Source organism: Ictalurus punctatus, chromosome 16 (genome assembly GCF_001660625.3).
Source record: "Ictalurus punctatus breed USDA103 chromosome 16, Coco_2.0, whole genome shotgun sequence".
Classification (NCBI taxonomy): domain Eukaryota; kingdom Metazoa; phylum Chordata; class Actinopteri; order Siluriformes; family Ictaluridae; genus Ictalurus; species Ictalurus punctatus.
This window is the reverse complement of record NC_030431.2, coordinates 6,735,568-6,759,000: the sequence shown is the minus strand read 5'-3', so window position 1 is coordinate 6,759,000 and position 23,433 is coordinate 6,735,568. Positions and strand designations below refer to the sequence as shown.

Sequence of the window (23,433 nt, the reverse complement as noted above, 5' to 3'; positions counted from 1 at the left end):
TGACAACAGCAGCAAATGACGCTGTCCTGAGTCGAAACAATGCCCATGGCCATATAAGATCATTTTTAATTTCATGCTATCACATTACTTCATATTACATGGCCATTCAAATGTGTAAATGATGGCAGAAGATACACTCGTGACATCTGATATTTATTTTATTCCATGGACATTCAAAAGAATATAGGAAAAAATGTCAAACCTGGGCAAAGTGTATATACAATTTTATGTATATACAGTGGCCTCCACTAATATTGGTACCCTTGGTAAATATGAGCAAAGAAGGCTGTGAAAATTTGTCTTTATTGTTTAACCTTTTGATCTTTCATTAAAAAAAATTCACAAAAATACTCAGGTTTATCCAAAAAATTTATCGATACGTTGTGCTATCTCCCTTTGCCAAGATAATAGCTCTGAGTCTCTGAGTACATTTATGTGATGCTAATAGTGTGTCTTTTTCAGTGTGTTAAAGTCTGCATTCATAGTAACACTGTTTTAAATGCTATTAAGACCCCCCCCCCCCCACGGCTTTTGTGACGTCATGTTACCTGCATCATTGACAGTGATATTTTATTTATTTATTTATTAGATTATTGGATAAATTAGATCATATTGCTTTTCTCTTGACTTTATTTTATGTGACTTTATGTGAGCTTGAAGTAATCCAAAAATAATCAGATTACCTTCATATTGTGATACTTGGATTATGATACTGATGACATTTTTTATGAAGTAATTTGTAACTGTAACAGAATACATTTTTAAAGTAAACCTCCCAAAACTGACCAGAACTGAAGAATTGTGGTGGCAGGACAGATCCTCAGAGATCTGGACCAGGAACTTGAAGTTGGAGACACGCTCTACTTAATCCCACTGATGTAGATGGAAGAGTGTCTGCTGCTTTTAGATTCCCAGAAGTCAACAATGAGGTCTCAGCATTGAGAGTGAGTTTGTTAGCAGAACACCATGCTGCTAGACTTTGGATCTCCTCTTTGTAGGCCAACTCATCATTGTTGCTGATGTGACCTACCACCATGGTAACATCTGCATACTTGATGATAATATTGTGCATAGGCACACAGTCACAGGTGAACAGGGAGTAGACTCAGCATGCAATTCTGTGGGACGCCAATGTTCAGGATGAGTGTAGAGGACATGCTCAACCTAACAGATTAAGGTCAATTGGTTAAGCAGTCCAGAATCCAACTGCATATGGAGGAGCTGATGCCCAGGTCATTGAGCTTGGTGATAAGTTTAGTGGGGATGACAGTGTTGAATGCAGAGCTAAAGTCAATGATCAGCATCCTTATGTACGTGTTGTTGTCCAGATGGGTGAGGGCTGAATGAAGAGCAGTGGAAATGGCATCCTATGTTGACTTGTTTGGGTGGTAGGCAAACTGGTGAGAGTCCAGTGTAGGTGGTAGACTCACTATGAGGTGACTCCAAACCAGTTTAAAACACAGTCAGTGCTAGTATTAACCGTAAAACATAAATATATGATTTGTTTAACGTGCCAAAAATGTCAGTTTACTTATCCCGCCTTCTGGGTTAGATTTTAAAATGTTTGAAATGAGGTCATTTACACAAAAATGATAAACTATAGGGTGTTTAAAAACTTTTAACTGGCAGTGAATGTGACTATAGGGCTCACTTAAAAAAATTATTCATTCTGCTCCTTACAACTGAGAAAGTTTAAAGAATGAAGTGTTGCCATTTTATCTTGCTGTCTTTCTCAGTAAAGGAATGTATGAATCAAAGCGGAAAATAAAAAGGAAGTGCATTATGAGGCTGCTAGCGTATATTTGTACACTTCCAAGCCTGGCGCATTGTGAGTTTAAAAGAGCGTACTTGATATTCTCCAACCTGGTTTTGGCACCAGTCTCTTTTTACTCCAGGCCTTTTAAAAAAACTACTCCACCGATGCCACAGGTGTCAAGGCTTATCATTAAAGGTTCGGTGTGGATGCAGGTTTCAGTCACACCTGATTCCACATGTTAAATCAGCTGATTTTGATCAATGGACTCAATGGTATTTGTGGCTCCTGTTTGGCTGGAATTAATACTTGCAGTCACACTAGCTCTTTGCAGATAAGATTAGACAGCCCTGATCTAGGCCCCCTGGGTAGTCAGTTCCACGGTTCCCTCTGCAGGGATGCTCCTGATCCTAGTAACATTTCACCAGTATGTTTTCGTTGGAAATGCATACTGTGTGGTTAGTCACTGAGGGCTGTATTGTGCACAACATTTTTCAGACCTCAGATATAATAGAGATTCTCGCACAATATCTACTCAAGTGAGGACCAGTATTAAGTCCAGTGTCACTGTCTGACAGCTTGATGTAACGACATTGATGTCATTCTAACCATATTTATGTCATTTTATATCCTCTGAAAATACTATGGCATGTATATGAGGCCAATATTAACTACAAAAAAGATGCCTGGCATCTCAAATTGTATATGAGTAATCAGATAATATTAATTTTATATTTTCTTCATGGAAATTCAGTTGCATAATTAAAAAAAAAATAAAATATAGAAGTCGGTGATAAAACTGACTGTTTTAATAATTGTACATTTTCTGTCTTGTCCAGAGATTCACTGATACCGCTCAACTGGACAACTGTTGTCTGTAACCATTCATGTGTAAGTTAGGGGACTTGCAGGTTTATGATATTTGAACTTTTTACTCACCAGATATTGAAGCAGTCTGGTGCCTGGTTCTTCAAGGGGTTGCCACAGCAGGTCTTGCCTGCACCTTTAACCATTTCAAAGCCGAAACGTTTCAGTGCTACTGACGCACCGGCTCCATCTGAACCATCATCCCAACAGAGCACAACTGCTCATCCATATGTCAACACACAGAATGAAGGTTAGCTTCTTAAACTCTAATTCAATTAGCTATCTTTCAGTAAAGACTATGAATTATTCCAGCGAAAATAATAGAAATGGTATGAAGTTATGAGCGATGAACATAAGTCTGGACTTACCAACAGGTTCTTCTGGTTTAACAGGTTAGCTCACAGGCTGTTGTAATGTCTGAAATGGACTCAAACTTCACTTCTATCCTGTTAATAGTGGCTAATGTTTAATGATGTACCATGAATACGTTACATAGAACTCTGAATGTGTGTTCTGCCTAGTAACAAATAAAATAAGTACATTTATTCTATCATTATGTTGTTCCCCCAAATTTAGACGGCGCCCAGCGTATCATCAGAAAGCGGCAGATTCTGAGTCAATGTCTGTAAATTGCAATGAGATTTAATATTGAATCTGAAACATATAAAAGTATATAAGAACCTGAAAATTGTAATATCACTTTCCTGATTGCTCCAACTCAGCAGAAATGAAGCCTCCTGAACAAGAAGGGCTGCCTGTCAGCGCTCAGATCAGTCAAACTCAAGCTCAATCGGGTGCAGAGAGACAGTCTAATCTGACAGTGTGGAAAAAAGAAGAATCTAACAAGAGCGCAAGCTATCCTTTGCAGCCATCGTATCTGAGCTCACTAATGCAGACAGGTAAAAAATAAATAAATAAATAAAAATAAAAAATAAAGAGCTGAAAGGTACAAGTAATTCTCATTCTGAGAGGAACTTTGATAATGCCTTCTCTTCTCTATGCTTTATGGAGTCAGAGGTATAGGTTTGAGTTGGAGTAAAACTGAGTTAGTTACACATGACGGTCAGATCACAGATCATACAATGTGTTTCTATAACTGTCCTTGAGAAAGGAGTCCTTCAGATGGAGAGTAGGACATTACCTACTGTGCAGCCTCCAGTTGCAAACAGCACCCACACTCCTGCCACTGCTGAGGAGGTGGAGGACTACGACTCCGACGATGCCAGTAAGAGTCTAATCATTTTACCATACAGCTCTGTTGTGATTCTCCTCCATCTTGTTTGCAGGCCAGTAGCTTTAGTTTGTAGTTTGGAATTAGTTTTCAGGTTCAATTTTCTCTTGCTGCTATTTTTTGCCCTCTCGCAGCCACACTGGGGATGTTGGAGTTTAGTCTGCTCTACGAAGAGGAAAACCACACTTTGCACTGCAATATCATCAGAGCCAAGGTATCGTGTTTCCATCAGTGAGCAGGCTAAAAGGGCATTAAGTAAGAAGCTCTTATAAAGTCCATTTCCGTACCAGACAAAACAAAGTTTTGACACACCACACTGAAAACCTGGGATTGTTTTTTTTTTTCCATTTAAAATTGGAAATAAACAGAAGCTTTTAGAATTTTGAAAAAAATCAAATTAAGAATGCAAAATGTTCAATATCTTTATGTTTGTCATTGGTTTCATTCATCTCTTTGGTTCAGGGGCTCAAGTCAATGGACTCCAATGGCCTTGCCGATCCATATGTCAAACTGCATTTGCTTCCAGGTGCTAGCAAGGTAAGCACCTGGTCTTATGGCACTTCAGCAGAAGGCGCCATCAGGAAATATTTTATGATATATTATTAATATATTATGTCATACATACAAGGAATCCCCTCTCCTCTATTTGTATCATGTGTTGCTAATAAAACCATTTAATCTAGTTGGCTTGTCTGTGTACTATGTAGGTGTGACTGAAGTTAAGTTGAGAATCTTCTGGTAATGGTACTCCCGAGACTGAAATCTAGTTTGTGTAGTTAACCTTTTAATTTTTGGGGAATGACTTCTTAATTTAAAATGGTTGCATCCAGAATCTCCACAAATTCAAAAAGCTGTCTAGTTTACATTGCAATGTGCATCTAGGAACGTTTGCAATCTTATTTAGGGCACATTCAGAACTACATAATCATGAAAGGTTAGGGTTAGGCTTAGGGATAGAATAAAAAATGGACACTGTTTTATTTTTCTCTTTTTGCTAGTCTAACAAGCTACGCACAAAGACTCTGCGCAACACGCTGAATCCATTTTGGAATGAGACACTGGTCTACCACGGCCTCACCAATGAGGACATGCAGAGAAAAACCCTCAGGTAATGTGATAATTGTGTTATATATAGGACTTTGTTCTATACCAAATGTAAAAGTCAAGGTTAATTGTCAAAGAAAGAGAGCAGTATAACATAATCATTAATGTTGCTTAATCAAATAGCAAAGGCCATGAGCAGATATAATAAGCAAATCAAAAAAGAGAGCGTTACTTGTTTAATCCAGAAATATGTCAAGGACTTGAAATGGTTTGTTCTCATTATCCTCCAAATAGGTCAATCTTTAAAGAAGTGCTGCATTATGTACAACATTATACCATTGAGTTAAGCTGGGCGGCCTGTTTATTATCAGCTAATCAAAATACAATTAATTATAACAAGGCTAGATTGAAAGTAATATTGTCTATAAATGCACCAAGGATTTAAATGAGAAGACTGAATAGCAGATATAGGAATATTAGCTATGTGACGAATTTCTTAGTAAGCCCTTTTCCATAGCATTTAATACATAAATCATAGCATGGTTTATGCCATTTCTCAGAGATATTGACTATGCCAACTGATCATATCTGATGTTGAGGTGGTCCAGGAGGTCATTATCTGTGATAATCACTTCCCAAACATTCTCATGCCAGTGGTGTTCCAAGGCTCAGTTTATCATAACATCCCCATTTTCAGTGAGAAGAATTTAATCTGTAAATGTAAGGCAAGAGTTAACATTGTTCTCAATTTGGAAATGCGATAGAGCTGATGTTTAGGGATATCAGATTCTTTATTGAGTACTGTAAATAATGTATTGACTGACATTCGAATACTCATTAGCGAATCTGTTCCAGCTACAAAAATAATCAGCTGTTTTGAGAAGGCAATCTGATTGTGTATTTATTTCGGTTCATTGCTTCCATTTAATTTGCAAGCACAAGGAATGAAGATACTTATCGATTTGTATTGTACAGAGAATTCACCACTTAATTAAAGGCATGCCATTTGTAAGATTTGCTAAGGGTCGGCATCCACATTGTTCCCTGTCAGACTCTCTGTGAGCGATGAAGACAAGTTTGGACATAACGAGTTCATTGGGGAAACCCGGGTGGTCCTGAAGAAGCTCAAAGTGAACCAGAAGAAGAACTTCAATGTGTGTTTGGAGAGAGTTATTCCGGTAAGCTTCATCGCTGACTGATGTTATTAGATTACAGATATTCTTATGTGATGCGTGCTCTTGGATTTCACAGTCTGCTTTTGGTCCTCCCACATGTAGGTGAAGCGAACAGCTGCTGGAGGTGCAGTACGTGGTATGGCATTGTATGAGGAGGAGGTAACTAAATCATTCATAAAGGATATAACGGAAGGTACAATGGCAAAGCACAGGCATATAAAGTTATTTAAGCAATATCATATGAGAAAGAGTTCGGTTATACTGAATACCAGCTGATATTCAGTACAACTGCACAATTGCAAGTGTTACAATGCTTTTACACAACAGTTTAGAAATTTATATTGACATTCAGTCACAATATGGCCAAATATTCTGTTTAATTTTGCTCCACTAGTGAAAATAGATCCCAAAGAAGCCACACTCACTTTATAGCACGTCAGCTAGATCTCTAGCTAGCTCACAATGATTTGTACATGCCCGTTAAAGGTGCTTCTGGCTAAATTGGCGTCCCTTCTTCCTGTTCATCTGATGAGCTTTCATATTTTAGGTCAAAAGTTATATTCCTGAAATTGTATTGTTTACCATATCCTCAGATGATGTCACCAAAGTTGGGTATAACTCTGAGTTAGGTTACTGTATTCGAATGACTTTTAAATTGATATCATTTGATTACAGTTATTGATGTCAATAAAAGTATGTTACTTGCATTACAAATTTATTGTTAAGAAAACAATATTAAGTAAAATGCATTTTTAAAATAAATCACGTTTTTTGCGGCTGCCAGGGGCGTGACCTGGCCCGGGCATTCGGGGCTGTAGTCTAGAAGATTTTATCTTTAGCTTCGAATAGTTCTAAACTTGGAGTCACTGCGTAACTGAACATAAGTATGTAATTTTATATCTTCAGTAAACAGAGGAGAGATCAATCAGACAGGGTTTACAGGAAAATACGCGGAAACACTCGTGTCTTATTGGCTGACAGTCTCTCAATTCTGCCAAATGCTAGCTTACAGTAAAGGGGTTGAAATTGAGACAGTAACATCTTCTCACGCTGATCAGGAAAACAAGGTGTGTAAATGTCTATACGAGTTCCAGTTTACGTGAACATGATATGAGCAGAGCAGAAGGAAAGATGGCAGACTTTGCATGGCACTGTAGCAGCTAAACTCATACAATGATAGCTTAGCTGTGCCTCCCCTTGGCTAGCGACACCGAACTAGCCTAGTTAGAAAAGTTTTATATTTTATCAGTCTGGTAGTCCTACAAACAGTGACAACACCCGAGGCAAGGTTTATGATAAATCCAACTTTTTCTGATCATGTCATACATTTACATGTGCTAAAAGCACTGAAAGAACTATGAGTTTCACTTTGTAGTGTATTTTTGTAGGTTTGATAGCTTTTGAAAGTAAAGTAGTTAGTAATCTGATTCCCTTTTTACATGTAGTAATCACTAATGTAATCAGAATACAATTTTAAAGTAGTAGTTAGTAATCTGCAGTGGATTACTTACCCAACACTGGATGCCACTAACACTACTATAGTAACCGTTTCGAATTAGGAAGTGGAATTTTACATGATGAAGACAGATGAACAGAGTGATACAGACAGTGAAACATCCCAGTGCGGCTATAGGAAATATAAGCAAGCTTGGATTGCCGCTCAACCAATCAAATTTGTGGACTGGAACTAGCTGTTGTATAATAGACACTATATAGCACATATATTGTATATAGCACATATATACATAGACTGTATATAGCACATTCTTTTTACTGTCCATATGTTAACATATGCTATTTGACCATTATTATCATTACTTGTGAAAATAAAGGAACATCTTTTTCAAGATTCAAGATTTTTATTTGTCACATACACAATTATATACAGTGAAATGAAAACCTGGAGTACTACTTTTCACACTGTGCGTTAAATACTAAATTTGAATAATAATTTTAAAAAATCAGAAATTAATAAGAAATTAGATAAGAAATCAGAAGGAGTGTGCAAAAAGGGATGTCCAAATATGCAGTATGTTACATGTAGTAATAATACTGTAGGTCAGTGGAGTGCAGAGTGACTCCTTATGGAGTCCTAAGCAATCTGTATGGTGGACATATTGTTGTTGAGGAGTCTGGTGGCCTGAGGGAAGAAGCTCCTCTTTGAAAACTAATATACAAAAATCTTCATTTTGTCCTCTCATATATTAGAGTATATGTAGTATGCATGCTTTTGCATTCATTAAAGGTGTGGTTAGTGATTTTTAATTCAGAACATTAAATTGGTAATATTTGGCTGGAATATGGTATCAGAGCAGAACATCAGTGTATATGACCGTCTCTGTAAACAGGCGACATGGATTCGGGGGAAATGTTGTGTGCAGAGACTGTATTTATTTACATTTTGCATTTCCAAAATCAGCTAACCTCTGGCAATATCTCTGACTATATACCGTTAACGTTGATGACTGTGTGATGACTTGAAATGGATAAAATTTACAGCAGTCGAAACAAACTGTATCTGGTCTGCTGGGTTGCGTCTGCAGATAAACGAGGGTGATGATGCAGAGGAGAGAGGACGTATCCTGGTGTCTCTCACCTACAACAGCCAGCAGAGTCAACTCGTTGTGGGTATCGTCCGCTGTGCTCATCTGGCTCCCATGGACGCCAACGGCTACTCTGACCCTTATGTCAAGATGTGCGTATTTAAAAAGCTATAACACTGTAAACACCTGTTCACACAAATCAGCCGTTAAAGCATCAATATCCCTATCTTGATCTCATCATGGAGACTTGCACGAGGTGTGCTTGACATTATGCAATCGGCTAACATGAGTTCCAACCAAAAACCTCATTTCCAAACGGATATAACTTTTGCCACTATGTGCCCTTATGCAAATGAGGTCAAGCTAAATGACAATCATTGTTAAGTACGTTAGCATTTATTTGATAGGTGATTTTTTTTTTAGCTAATTAGGCTCCAGTGTAGCTCATAATTGAACTGTACATTGTCATGTTTATTGCTTCCATGCTGCTTTGTAGTTCCCTGAAACCTGACATGGGGAAGAAAGCGAAGAATAAAACGCAGATCAAGAAGAAGACCCTCAACCCTGAATTTAATGAGGTTAGCTCTCACCGTCTGTCTCGCTAATACCCTTCTGTTTTATTAATAAGCACCATTGACATGACACTTTGAGAGAACATTTACGAGCTCTGTCAGTTTAAAACAAAGAAAGTGCTTTATTCTGTTCACGTCACATGTAATGGATTCTGCCATTGACACGTTTCACAGCTTTTATTTATTTATTTATTTTTTACTTATTGCAGGAATTCAGCTATGATATCAAACACAGTGAACTAGCAAAGAAGACTTTGGATATCTCCGTCTGGGATTATGACATGGGAAAATCCAATGATTTCATAGGTATAGTGAAATTACAGCATAATAAAAATAATAATAATAATAATAATAATAATAATAATAATAATAATAATAATACATGCTACAGTTCCTTAGTTTTTATGTCGTACACCCAAACTGCTGGAAAATGTCATGTACTGGAATATGCATACAGTATTCCACAGGCCAAAGTCATGATAATGAAGGCCATGACCTTGATGAATATGGAAAGAAATTCATGTCACATTAAAAATGCAATCATTAGGTTAGAAAAATGTGACAGGCAGTGTGCACCCTTCACATTACTTGTGGACAATGTGGTAAAATTATAAATCTTCCTTACACTTTCACAGCACTTTCACGTTTTTTATTTTTTTTTTACTGAATGTGTGGATTTGCTTTTAAAGAATGAAATATTGAATTTATGTCAGAATAGACTATTTGAAATGCCACATTTTCAAGCATTTCATATTTCATTCCACTGCGCAGTGCTCGAAACATATACTCAAAACTATAATGTAATAACTGTCCAATCACAAGCCATCTCCTGAATGTTTGTTATGAGGGTTTGAAGACAGAATTCCAGTTAATCCTTTTCTCGGTAAGGACTAATTGAAACTATCTACCTATTTCCTGTTTTCTACTGCAAAATACTGAAACAACTCGTCCAACATTTGTTCATCTTCAGCTCTTTAAAACGTTGACGAGTCAGCAGCACATCATCAGCCTGAACAAATTTTTTTTCAACACTTCCCAAATTTGTCAGAGGAAATCTGATTGGACAATTATTACATTTTATACAATAGCACTCTTGAATGCTCAATTCTAGTTGGTCAGAAGGTTTTGTAGATTTTTTCTTTTATATAATGGCAGCTCTGGGAGCGTGGTTAGCACTTTGCCTCGTACCTCCGGGGTTCGATTCCCGCCTCCGCCCTGTGTGCATGGAGTTTGCATGTTCTAGTTCAAAGTTCATGTGTTGTAGGCATCCGATTGGTATTTCCAAATTGTCGGTAGTGTGTGAATGTGTGTGTGATTGTGCCCTGCGATGTGTTGGCACCCCGTCCAGTGTGTCCCCAGCCTTGTGCCCTGAGTTCCCTTGGATAGTCTCCAGGCTCCCCGCGACCTTGTGTAGGATAAGCTGTATGGAAAATGGATGGATGGATGGGTTAATGCAGCTAATTAATGCTATACTTACACTTAAATCTAACCTTAAACTGAATCTAAACCTCAGTAAACAATGGGAAATGTGACTCTTGTGTGAAAAGTTGCGTTTTTTTTCTGGGGACGTCATCATGGGGACCAACCAAATGTTCCCTACACAGATGTTGTCATCCTTGTGGAGACATTTGGTGCCTGCCAAGATCTCTCTCTCTCTCTCTCTCTCTCTCTCTCTCTCTCTCTCTCTCTCTCTTGTTTCTTAACTTGTTTCATGGCTGTTCCACAACATTAAATGGATAAAACATCTATAATTCTTATCCTTATAATTATTAAAAATGGTAATTGTTGGCCAATTGCTGTGGCATAAGAAGATTAAAACACTTAAATGTTCCTTATTTATTGTTTTAAATACAAAGAAGACTTTTACATTAAGCGTAGTGATTACTGCTGGCGTGTTTAAAGCACAGTGAGCTGCACCGAGTTGCATAAGAGATAAATGTGTTTAATTCCCTCACATTCTTTGAATGCAAATCCACACGTTGTTTTTCAGTAAGACAACAGGCGACATGAAAACAACACATTTCACATGTCACTATCGAAAACTCAGTCATGTTTTTCCACTTGAATGATTGCTGTTCAATTTAACATGGATTCTTCTGCATATGACTACAATGGCAAACAGATGAACTATATGAAATGTATGTTGTATGAAACACAGGAGGCTGCCAGCTTGGTATCACAGCCAAAGGAGAATGCCTGAAACATTGGTATGAGTGCCTGAAGAACAAAGACAAGAAGATCGAACGCTGGCATGTGCTGTTCAATCAAAACAACATTGAGGCTGATGACTGAAATACCCTGATCTCCATATCCTAATAGATCTTACTTTGTGACTCTGTACGATCCTGTCTTCCACCATTCATTTTCATCCCACTGTTAAACTTGCTCCTACTGTGCTAATTAGCCTGACTTCACTTACGATAGTGCACTTCTTGCTTCGTGCTCTTACAACGAGCTATTATGTAATTAGTGGTTTAGATAATCTTTAACTGTCTATCTGTATTGAATCTAATCCACTATCGCAAAGGAAGATGAGAAAAACCGTGCTACATTAGGTACTGAGAAAAATGAAACGTGACGTTAAATGTGATGTAATTACAGTATTTGAATTCCCCTATATCATTTCGACTTTAATATGACAGAGTGACTGCTCTACTAAAATGGATGAAAATTGTGCACAGTACGTGGTAGAACACATCAAGCTACATCTTGTATACAGGTTGTTCGATATTGATATTCCCGTACATTTTTCAAAATTGTTCCGATCCAAAATAGCATTTTACACTGTAGAAAAACGACGAGGAAACTGAGTAATAATTGTTGATGTAGCCGAGAGTGACATATCTATATACAGTCCTCTCTGAAAGTATTGGGACAGCAAGGGCAATTCTACTTTTTTTGCTATACATTGAAGACATTTAGGTTTGAGATCAAAAAATGAATATGAGACGATATATCAGGAATTCAGCTTCTTTTACTGATATTTACATCTAGACTTTTGCTCAACTAAAATTTTACGTGAGCAAAAGTATAGGAGCAGATAGTAAATTAATACTTAAAGTTTAGTTGCATATTCCCTTGCTTTCAATAACTGCATCAAGCAGTCTCCTCTTCAAGAGTTGAAATACAAGCTGGGTTAAGATCTGGTGATTGACTTGGCCAGTCTACAACATTCTAATTTTTCCCCCTGATGAAGTCCTTTGTTGTGTTGGCAGTGCTTTTTGGGTCATTGTCTTGCTGCATGATGAAGTTCCTAACAATTAGATTGGATGCATTTCTCGATAAATTGGAAGGCAGATGTAGATTTGTTTCTGTAAACTTCTGAATTCATCATGAGTTACATCATCAATAAAGAATAGAGAGCCCATATTTCAGAATCAGCCATGCAAGCCCAATCCATAACACCTACCTCCGCTATGCTTGACAGATGAGCTTCTATGTTTTGGATTATTAGCAAAGCCTTTCTTTCTCCACACTTTGGCCTTTCCATCACTTTGGCAGAGGTTAATCCAAAATTTTTTGGCTCATCTCCATCTACTTCTAATCTATTTCCAATCTGGCCTTCTGATTCTTACTGCTCATGAGTGGTTTGCATCTTGTGGTATGGCCTCTATGTTTCTGCACTTGAAGTCTTCTTCAAATGGTGGCTTGTGATACCTTCACTCCTGCCATGTGAAGGTTGCTGTCGATGTCACTGTTGTTTTTGGGTTTTTCTTCACAGCTCTCACAATATTTCTGTCATCAACTGATGTTGTTTTCCTTGGCCGACCTGTTCCATGTCTGGTTGTTAGTACACCAGTGGTTTCCTTCTTTTTCAGGACATTCCAAATTGGTGTATCGGCTATGCCCAGTGCTTGTGCAATATCTCTGATCGATTTTTCAGCTTCAAAAAGGATTGCTTTTCTCCCATAGACAGCTCTCTGGTCTTCATGATGGTTTATTCTTTTTACCAACAAATGCAGTCTTCACAGGCAAAACCTATAGCTCAAACCAAGAGTAGACATTCAGTGCTATTCATTCTTGAAACAATCAACTTAACAGGGCACACCTGGGCAATAAGAATCACCAAATTTTCAAAATTTTTTGATCACTTGAAAATGTGAGGATTAAAACAAAAGGTGCCATATTCTAAGTTGTTTAACACATCTAGAAGTAAATATGAGGAAAAGAAAGCTGAAATTCTGATCTGCTGTCTCATATTCATCTTTTGATCTCAAACCTAGCTGTCTTCAATATATAATGAAAAAAATAAACGGAATTGGCCTTGCTGTTCCAATACTTTCAGGGGTACTGTAATATATATATATATATATATATATATATATATATATATATATATATATATATATATATATATATATATATATATATATATAGACTAAATGCCTGCTTATTCAGTATTGAGAAAATGTTATTTGTGCATGGACACTTTATTAAATCTGTTTGCCCTTGTTATATTGCGACTGATACTAAAAGATTATTTAATATATTTGTTACATATTCAGTGTATTTTCTGTGTATAGACTTGTATCATCCTAATGTAACCAATAAAGTCATTAATAATAAACAGCCTCATAAAGAGTGATGATATGTTGTAATCTGGCAGGGACGTGCCTCTTGTGTTGTATTTGCACTGCGGTGATTCTGTCTTCACCTTCAACCGTCTCAGAAGATCTGGCACAAAGGTCAAGTGACGAGTTTGACAGTGTGTGACATAATCTCATTTTTCATTGTGGAGGAGGACTTCTCTGTGATGCCCATTGTCAGTAGGATAATTTATTTATTTTTTTATACTCATATTTTCACCCAATACAGAAATACATGATGAGCATACAAATGAAGGCAAGTGGGCGCATGAATCACCTATACCTTATAATGTAAAATGCAATACCATGTACTATAAAGAAAACTAATATATATTATGTATGTACATCCTGCCAGTGAGTCCAGTGAATATATTTTATCAGGAAAGTATTCAGAAAATCTGACCTTATAGGGAAAACAACGAACATCGATAGCACTACAGCATGCACATCCACACAGCACGCTAGTGTGATTTTTTCCCCCTGTCCTTTTGATCCGAGGCTCGGGGGTTATTGTCTGTAACCCAGCTCAGGATGTCTGACTTGTTATAAAGCACTACAGGACCTTGACATGTCATTATGATCAACTTGAGTGACATAAGGCATTGTTGACAAAGCAGGATGTGGTATTACCACATTATTTAGCTTGGCAGGGGTTTCAGATATGAAATTGTCCAGACGCTGCACTTTTTAAAACACTGAAAGGAGCAGTTGGGGGGTGGGGGGGTGGGGGGGGGGTTGCGCTTTTAACATAATAGGTCTTGAAAGCAAAAAAATTCAACAATCAATTATAGACAACAATAGTGGCTTATATATGCATTGTTAATACGCTACACATGATGTTTTCAGATAATGAGGCAAGTGAAGGTCATGGTGTTCAAGAATCAGTAAAAATGTGCAATAGATAAATACAATATTGTGCAAAAGTCTTTGTAAGACTATTTTTTTTGTTCGTACAAACTTTATTATAGATATCTGTTTTATGACTTCTACATTATCGAGTCAGTACAAAAACATTTTAGATTTCCAAACATTAGTTTTCCAGCACAAAATTAAGTGTGACAGAAAAATGTTTGTATGTCAGTAAAGAAAGCCACACATTATGTGAGAGAAACTTTTCAAACAAAAAACATAATGAAGGCTGCTGCAAAAATAATAAGCAAGTGTGACAACGTCTCTAGAAGAACCGTGTCTGGTTCAGCAAGATGATAAATAAAACTTACAGCTCATTTCCTTATAAAACTGCACAAATTGGACCTTTTTTTTTTTAAAAAAAAAAAAACAAACAAACATTGACTTCACTTGTTACCATTTACTGCTCTTTATTGTATTTTTTTAAACGTAGAAACATTTAATTTCATTATTTATTAAAGCATCTTTGCTCTACAGCATTACTTTGCTTTGCAACACTTTTGCACAGTACTGTATATATACACTTTGAGTGTTTCCCTCTTAGAAAGGGTTTCAAACTAGAAGCCTTTTAGGAAGCAGGGAACCCTATAGTATATAAGGAACCCATTTTCTAAAAGTGTAGTTAAAAAAAACAACCTTTAAATGCATTAAACAAAGAAACACAGTACAAATGACACAAACTTGTCATCATAAATGCATACACACCTAGAAAAAATGTACAGTACCCCTTGGATATTTAAGGGTTCTTAGCTTCCTGAAGATCCCTCTCTGAAATGGAGGCACTGGGTTCTAAAGGTCTACATAAGAACCTTCATGAGTTCAAACACTCACATGATGTTTTTACAGATGTAATCCTTTCCAGTGTCATGTTTCATAGTCATTAGAATTTGATTTGCTGAAGGGTTGTTGACGGTGATGCACCGCTAATCATTAACTTGCCTTCAGTGGTGATAGGACAGAAATGTTCATGTGAAATCAGGTGAGTGTTTGACCAGTCACTGCAGCCAGACACGCAAGAAGAACCAAGGTGAACTTTGCATTGCTATGCAAACTTCGCAGCTTCCTCAAAGTGTGCCAGGCTTCTTTCTCCTTATCTTTATAGTCCATCTTCAGAATAGCATTACATCATAGATTTTAAATGTAAAATGTAAAACACTGCCAGCTTTTTTTTTTTTTTACATAGTCAATATTGATGAAAACATGATGAGAATATTAATAAATCGTTTTACTTTTAAACTGTTTAGTGACTGCATTATAAACATCTGCAGCAGATGTGCTTATACTGTATTTCTTCTGGAATTTGAATTCTGTCTTGTTGTCATGTTGTTAAAAGGCACGTCATTCAGGAAGATAACATATTATTGTTGTTAATGATAAAAGATGAAAGTTTTGCTGATTAAACCGTAATAAAGTGTATGAGTAAATGCTTGATGCCTCACTTGCTTGGAGTGTGTGTGTGTGCTCATGTCAGTTTCCACAAGGACAGACACAAGTGTGTGTGCTACCATATCTGGTCCTACATAAAAAAAAATCCAAGCAAAAGCCATGTTTATTGACACTCCCTCTATCGTTGACGTAAGACCACTACATGAAGAAAGTTATGCTTTCTGACCAAGATATAAAACCCAGAATGTAATGCCCTGTCTCATAGCTAGAGCAGATATGTTAGAGCTATTTAATAGCTTTCTTTATGCAACTTTCTGAATTTCAACTAGTAAATAGTTTCAAATAACAGAGAATTTTCAAGTAAATTCTCACAAGCTTTGCAGTTGTATTTTCTGGATTTAAATATAAAATGAATGGCCACTGCCTTTCTCTGGTTATAGTGTGCCTTGTTTCATTTTTTCTTGATTTCTCTGCTGGTCATTTTTGGACATCTGCAAGAAACAGCAATTTTTGCTTCTGGACAAGCTCTATCTCGAATGGACAGATACATTATATGTTCCTTCACCAGACTACAGTGGGCAAAGAGAGAACTTTGGTCTTATTCGACAGTATCTGGAACAAGGAAAACAGCCTGGTGGACTGTATTACAAGCAACAACCGTGCTGTTATTAAAAACTTTTCATCAAAGTGCTGGATAGTCAGAGACAGGCCTTTCTCAGATATTCCAGATGGACGCTTTAACATCAGTATTTTGGTTGAACCTGATGGCCCCTGTGCAGCTCTGGGACAACTGCCAGAACTGGGAGTACCTGTGCGCAGGACAAGAGACCTTGAAAGTATGGACCGCAAAACGATTTACCAGAACAGTGGAGAAAGTTCCCAAAAGCTGAAGCGTTCTAAGCGAGCATGGATGATTCCAGGAACTCTGTGGTGTGGCTCTGGGAACAAGGCATCTGTTTTTTCAGACTTAGGTTAGCCAAATGTATCAACTATGATATTGTGTCTACTTTGCTTGATGGTCATCAACAGCTTTCTTTTTACACCAGTCCTCTTGTATCCTAGGTTTATTTGTGGAGACTGATATGTGCTGTAGGGAGCATGACCACTGTGAGCAAACCATTGCTTCCTTTGAGTTTGGCTATGGAGTATTCAACACTAACTTCTTCACTTTATCACACTGTGACTGTGATAGCAAGTAAGTCTTATTATATTACCACAAACACCCCTACAACTTTCAGAATTCTTTGTATGACATGCAACCACTAGCTATTTATTACATCGCCTTTGGTAACATGATTTATGAGCCCCTACCGAGGCATTTTAATTTACTGTAACCTACTGAGATAACACTATTATGTTATCTTAATGCAATCTGTCACTGTGATTTTGTTTCAGATTTCGCCGCTGCCTTCATAATGCCAACGATAGCATGTCTGACATGGTCGGTTATGGCTACTTCAACCTCCTCAAGATGCGGTGCTTTGAATTTTCACAGAGAATGACATGTGCAGAAAGGACCTGGTGGGGCATGTAAGCTATCCCCTTGATATCATGTAAATTAGAAAACCAATGCAAATCCATGATCTATACAGTTTCAGCTACATGACTATACACTACAAAAAATGATCATCAGCTTCCTTTTCTTTTGTAACAGGTGTAAACTGAGTCAGATGACTACATATGCTGTGTTGAAGGATGCAACAGATTACAATTCCACATTCACAGTATTGGAAGATGATAAACTGGATCTAAGCATCCATCACACTGTCTCTTTTGGAAATCTAACAGTTACTAATGACTTGGTAATGTCATCTGGCATTGTCACTGAAGATGCCACGGAAAATCATTCATCAGTGCCTGTACCACGAAGGCTATCGGTTACAATTAATACATCTCAGCAGCCTGAACCTCATGAAAAAACAACAAAGTCACTAATGAATCATCCAACAAGCTCATCGAAAACAGAACCAACAGACTCACCAAAAACAGAACCAACAGACTCACCAAAAACAGAACCAACAGACTCACCACACAACACAACAGACTCACCAAAAACAGAACCAACAGACTCACCAAAAACAGAACCAACAGACTCACCACACAACACAACAGACTCACCAAAAACAGAACCAACAGACTCACCAAAAACAGAACCAACAGACTCACCACACAACACAACAGACTCACCAAAAACAGAACCAACAGACTCACCAAAAACAGAACCAACAGACTCACCACACAACACAACAGACTCACCAAAAACAGAACCAACAGACTCACCACACAACACAACAGACTCACCAAAAACAGAACCAACAGACTCACCAAAAACAGAACCAACAGACTCACCAAAAACAGAACCAACAGACTCACCAAAAACAGAACCAACAGACTCACCACACAACACAACAGACTCACCAAAAACAGAACCAACAGACTCACCAAAAACAGAACCAACAGACTCACCACACAACACAACAGACTCACCAAAAACAGAACCAACAGACTCACCACACAACACAACAGACTCACCAAAAACAGAACCAACAGACTCACCAAAAACAGAACCAACAGACTCACCACACAACACAACAGACTCACCAAAAACAGAACCAACAGACTCACCACACAAAACAACAGACTCACCAAAAACAGAACCAACAGACTCACCACACAAAACAACAGACTCAGAACATATACAAACAACAGATGAAGCAAAAACAGAAACAACAGATTCACCACAGACACCTACAGACTCACCACACATACAAATAAGAGATTCACTAAAAACAGAAACAACAGACTCACCCAAGACACAAGCAACAGACTCATCACAGATAAAAACAACAGACTCACCAAAGACACACAACCATCCTAAGATGTGCACCAGACAAAAAGGTACAACAAGTGTCTGTTAAATGAGTTTTCTCCTGCATTTATTCACATAATCTGAGTAAAAAATGCCTTTCTAACTCCCAACTTTGTGCTTTATAGGTAAACTGGACACCTGTGAGAGTTATAAAGACCTGGACTCCTGTCATTATCAGATACCTGCACTGCGGGAGAATTTTGGCCTACGCAATGCTGAACACACCACCTTGTACCACTGCAACTGTACAGCCAGGTAGATACATACACTGCATTCTAATACCAAGAACTAAAAAGGAGCTGACACTCAGAAAAGCTGAAGCTTGCGGTTTGTGCAAACAGACTTGCCAGGGAGCTTGCTGAAGAGGTTGAAGTTGACATGGTTCATGTCTGGTTGCTGGATTTTGTCTCCCAATCCTGTTTCTTTCTGCCTCAGAACTGCACTGGGAGTGAAAGGTTAGTTCACCAAATTAAATAAAGTGTGGTTAGATGAATCATTTGTTTTTATGAATATGCAAAATGACATTTGCTGGGTTTTGGACAGGGTAAACATGCTATTAAATGCAGACTGAGTGTCAACACCTATGGAAGAAATCATGACATGTCTTCTTATATAGTGCACTATTTTAGGAGTCGTATTAGTTTTTGCAGTCAAATTAGTACATTAGTGTGCACAGAATAATTATAATTCAACATTCTGTTTGCAGCACACACCTTATGAAAAGATGTTTTATACCAGAGTGCCGTGAAATTTCTATTCTAAATGGCCTGAAGGTGTTGATTAATTTCAAAACAGCAGCTCTGTCAGTATGTTATTGTTTCTATAGTAACAAGGACTTACTGCCTTATGATAAAATCATTGGTATAATAAAGCTTTCTGTAAGGAGACATTTATTTATAATTTATGGAAGGAGTCTTGAGTGTTAATGCTTTGTAACTCAAAAGTCATCAAGACACAGGACTTTCTGGAGTGGCTGGTGAGGGAATGACCACTTATAGCTGCTATAACATAAGTGATAACAAGAAATAACTTGTCTCATGGATGATCCACAAGATTAAATGTAATTACAAGTGGTTAAAAAGCATGATGTGTCGTTCATTAATGAATTAAAATGTGTAATCCTTGAAAGACTGCTGAGGTGTAAGAGGAATAAAACACTGTTATAGGAAAATAATCTACTTTTGGGGGTGGTAACAGTAAAACCACTTCATGTGAGGCAACATCACAGTACACTATGCCTTAGTTGATTATTTTCCTTTAACAGCACACCTTGTCATGTTTTAATCCTTCAGTATCATTTACATTACGAGACTGTCATAGAGAAAAGATGCTAAACTGGATTGTTATGGTACAACTAATTGTCCCTGGAGTGATTCCCTCAATGGTATGCCTTTTTTAATTTTTAGTTAGAGATCCTAGAGCAGTGGTCTCCAACCCTTTTCCTTGAGATCCACCAAAATCGAAAGGCGGGTACACTCTTTTTTAATCGTCCTTTGCGGAAGTCACATCACACTGTAGGGTCTCAGCTGTCATTAATGTCACGACAGTCAAGACTCGTACAGAGTAGGAGAAGCCACAATACAGGACTGTGCCTCAAATCTTCTGACACTGCCAGAATTTAATCAGAGGAAAAATTTGATCTCAGCGGCCATTAATCGGCTGTCGGGGAACACGTCAAACTAGCGATCAAAGACTACAGATTTTGGTTTAGGATTATAGGAGTCTTTTAGGATTCTCACAATTGGCCTCAGTGTGAACCTGGCTTAACACACCTATTGTAGTTGATTAAGAACTTCTTAAGGCAATGATTGGATGGTCAGGTGGGCACGATTATGGTTGGAGCTAAAGTCTTCAGCAAGGTAGGTCTCCAGGAACAGGGTTGGTGATCACTCGCCTAGAGGACCTAGGAGCCTAAAGCATCTATAAATGTATTTTTCTTTTCACTACCAAAATAATTAGCAAAGCATATCGAGCAAGACACTTGAAATACAAATCGCATTCCTTTAATCACTGTGCTAATCACAAAGTGCTAAATAATGATGAAGAATGACCAGGGTGCCATTTTAAAACTCAACCCTCTTTCTTTAACAGTTGCTCCACCCCTTCTCCTAATGACGCGCCTCGGATCGAGCGCTGGAGCAAAGGCGCGGCCGTTTGGCGACATCTAGCGGCTCCGAGGCGCAAAGCCAAACGGTTCCACTCCAAACGGTCCATGAGGAAAGACTCTCCAATCAGACTGCACAAAAAGTGTCTGAGGATGTACTCCAAGCTCCGGAAAGAAGTGCAACAACTGTACCATACCTGAGCGCGAGGATTCCTGCATGCATTCACTTTGCTGAAACTGGACACTATGCAGTAACAATGTAAATAAATGTAAATGCATATGTATTGTTGGGAGTAGTGTAAATAAATAAAACCATATTTCTTGTCACCGTGATCGTCTTTGACTGTCGCACGACTCTCTTCATGCACAGAAGAAAAAAACAAACAAACAAAACAAAACAAAAAAACCCAAACATTTTCAGATGACTACAGTATAAACCTGTGCACCTTTGCGTTTGTAATAAGCACGCTTTATGTGTTGTGATGAAGGAGCTGCACGCGCTACAGTAGGTAACTCAACTCCCGCCTGATGTCACGAATAGTTAATTGAGCCCTCACCGCCGCAACCATGCCATTCTGAACCGCCTCTACCAGGAGGGGAAAATCCGCAAGAAAAGCGGATTTGGCAACATGGCGCACTTTCCCAGGAATAACTTTTTAACTCGGGTTTCCTGACGGTTTGTGCAGAAACTCCGCGCGTGCCTTGTTTTTCTTTTAGTCTTTTCTTCTCGTGCATTCGCTCGCGCGGCTCCGAGGTTTTGGCTTTTCTTCTTCTTCTTAAGTCGACTGGCTGTGAGCGGCCCTTTTCCCCTCGGCTTGGAGAGAAACCTATCATGGGCTGAAAGTTTCACATTGCTGTTGGAAATCTACGCGAGACAGACAGGATGGAGAAACTAGGAACGAGGCGAGAGAAGGTAAAACGGTCCGAGTGTGAAATATGAGCCTGTTTAGTCGTGTCTTGTGACCTGAAGCCGCTACACCGCGTCTCCCGAGCTAACACCTATCACCCTGACGGATGGCGACACTTTTCTTCTCCTCCTTTTTCTACTTTTTCTTCTTCTTTGGTTATTCGGGTCAGTAGTTTACCTCTGTAAGATATGAGAAGGGTTCAGCTGAACTCCAAAGCCAAGAATTAGCTACTGTTTAGCTTAGCTACGACTCTTTATTTTTATTATTATTATTATATATTTTTTCTTAATTATTTTTACAATTATTATTATTATTATTTCAATGAAAAGAAGAAGCTTTCTCTAGTTTTAGTAGATTTGGGTTTAGTTGTTAGCCTGGGAGCTTACATTACAATAGCTACAGTGTTGGAGGTCTTTAAAAACAAACAAACAAACCAACCATCCAACCAAACCATTTCTTCTAGAGTCTTCTTAGTGCAACAATATGATCCTGAACTTGAGAAGTAACACAACTTTTTTTTAAAATTCAGAGCTCAAGCCATGAATGAAACTGCTCTAAGGTTTTAGAAATGTAATCCTAACTCCTGTATTTTACTGGCCTTGCTATGACTGGATATTAGTAAAGATCTCTGTTCAACTATAATCACTCTTTATCTTTATTCAACTCTTTCTGTAAAGAAACAAAAAAACCTTCCATGTACTGACTCTCTCTCTCTCTCTCTCTCTCTCTCTCTCTCTGTGTGTGTGAGAGAGAGAGAGAGAGATCTTGGTAGGCACCCAATGTCCCCACAAGGATCTGTGTAGTGGACATTGTTTTCTCATAGTTTACAGAGGTTATGATTAAGATTAGGTTTAGGTGCAAGTATGGAATTAATTAACTCCATTAATTCATCCCTCCATCAATCCAAGCGGTTGCCTACAATGTATGACTTTGGACTAGGTGAGGAAACCCCCGAAGCACAGGGAGAACAAGGAAACTGTGCCCACAAGGCAGAGGCGGGGATCGAACCCCCAACCCTGGTGCTCTGAGGCAAACGTGTGTTTGGTTTTAGACTAGCTCATTTATTGATTTTGTTCCCACATACATGTTTTCTGAAAAGTCTTAGTAACCTGCTTTGCTTTGTTATGGAGTGCCATTTTCATCTTTAGCCCCACCCCCTTGTTTGGTTAACACTTACATTATCACTAAGTAAAAGGAATCTCATTGAAAACCCTTTCAAGAGTAGGAGTTTCCCTAAGCGAAGTTCCCCCATTGGCCCTTATCTTTCATGGCCCTCTAATATTCTCCATCTCTGAATTGGCTACATCACTCTCTCCTTTCCTCTGCACTAATAGCTGGTGTGTGGTGGGCGTTCTGGTGCACTATGGCTGCTGTCGCATCATCAGGTGGACAATACACACTAGTGGTGGTTGAGATCCCCCCCCTAATGTAAAAGCACTATATAAATCTAATTAATTGTTATTATAAATTGTTGTTTTCTCTAGTC

At 38.1% G+C, this 23,433-nt stretch overlaps 3 protein-coding genes and 1 long non-coding RNA gene across 7 annotated transcripts in view; 3 read left to right on the top strand and 1 right to left on the bottom strand.

Annotated features, from left to right (window-relative positions):
- rph3aa (rabphilin 3A homolog (mouse), a) overlaps window positions 1–13,166 on the top strand; it is a 40,148-nt gene extending 26,982 nt beyond the window's left edge. Inside the window, exons 5-16 of one of the 3 annotated variants that reach the window (XM_017488392.3) lie at window positions 2,696–2,870; window positions 3,343–3,519; window positions 3,732–3,845; window positions 3,986–4,065; window positions 4,314–4,388; window positions 4,850–4,959; window positions 5,947–6,073; window positions 6,173–6,229; window positions 8,614–8,765; window positions 9,110–9,191; window positions 9,395–9,491; window positions 11,344–13,166. In XM_017488392.3, coding sequence (XP_017343881.1) covers window positions 2,696–2,870; window positions 3,343–3,519; window positions 3,732–3,845; window positions 3,986–4,065; window positions 4,314–4,388; window positions 4,850–4,959; window positions 5,947–6,073; window positions 6,173–6,229; window positions 8,614–8,765; window positions 9,110–9,191; window positions 9,395–9,491; window positions 11,344–11,477 — 1,380 coding nt within the window. In that variant the 3' untranslated portion in view covers window positions 11,478–13,166. Of the gene's footprint in view, window positions 1–2,695; window positions 2,871–3,342; window positions 3,520–3,731; window positions 3,846–3,985; window positions 4,066–4,313; window positions 4,389–4,849; window positions 4,960–5,946; window positions 6,074–6,172; window positions 6,230–8,613; window positions 8,766–9,109; window positions 9,192–9,394; window positions 10,604–11,343 lie in introns of those variants that run through there. The other 2 variants (XM_017488393.3, XM_053686936.1) reach the window with 2 other exon arrangements.
- On the bottom strand, window positions 12,950–15,632 carry LOC128635210 (uncharacterized). The gene is made up of 2 exons (XR_008398130.1): window positions 15,386–15,632; window positions 12,950–13,163 (listed from the first exon to the last, which is right to left on the bottom strand). It is a non-coding gene; the product is annotated as an uncharacterized LOC128635210 (long non-coding RNA).
- A 691-nt stretch (window positions 15,633–16,323) lies between these two features.
- pla2g3 (phospholipase A2 group III) lies at window positions 16,324–21,360 on the top strand. The gene is made up of 7 exons (XM_017489691.3): window positions 16,324–17,037; window positions 17,129–17,261; window positions 17,462–17,596; window positions 17,721–18,964; window positions 19,061–19,190; window positions 19,277–19,390; window positions 21,027–21,360. The coding sequence occupies exons 1-7, from the start codon at window positions 16,476–16,478 to the stop codon at window positions 21,238–21,240; spliced, it is 2,532 nt and encodes an 843-aa protein (XP_017345180.2). The 5' UTR covers window positions 16,324–16,475; the 3' UTR covers window positions 21,241–21,360.
- A 307-nt stretch (window positions 21,361–21,667) lies between these two features.
- The window catches only part of ttc28 (tetratricopeptide repeat domain 28), a 237,551-nt gene continuing 235,785 nt past the window's right edge, over window positions 21,668–23,433 (top strand). Inside the window, exon 1 of one of the 2 annotated variants that reach the window (XM_017489688.3) lies at window positions 21,668–21,952. In XM_017489688.3, the coding sequence (XP_017345177.1) occupies window positions 21,923–21,952 (30 nt within the window). In that variant the 5' untranslated portion in view covers window positions 21,668–21,922. The remainder of the gene's footprint in view (window positions 21,953–23,433) is intronic. The other variant, XM_017489689.3, reaches the window with a different exon arrangement.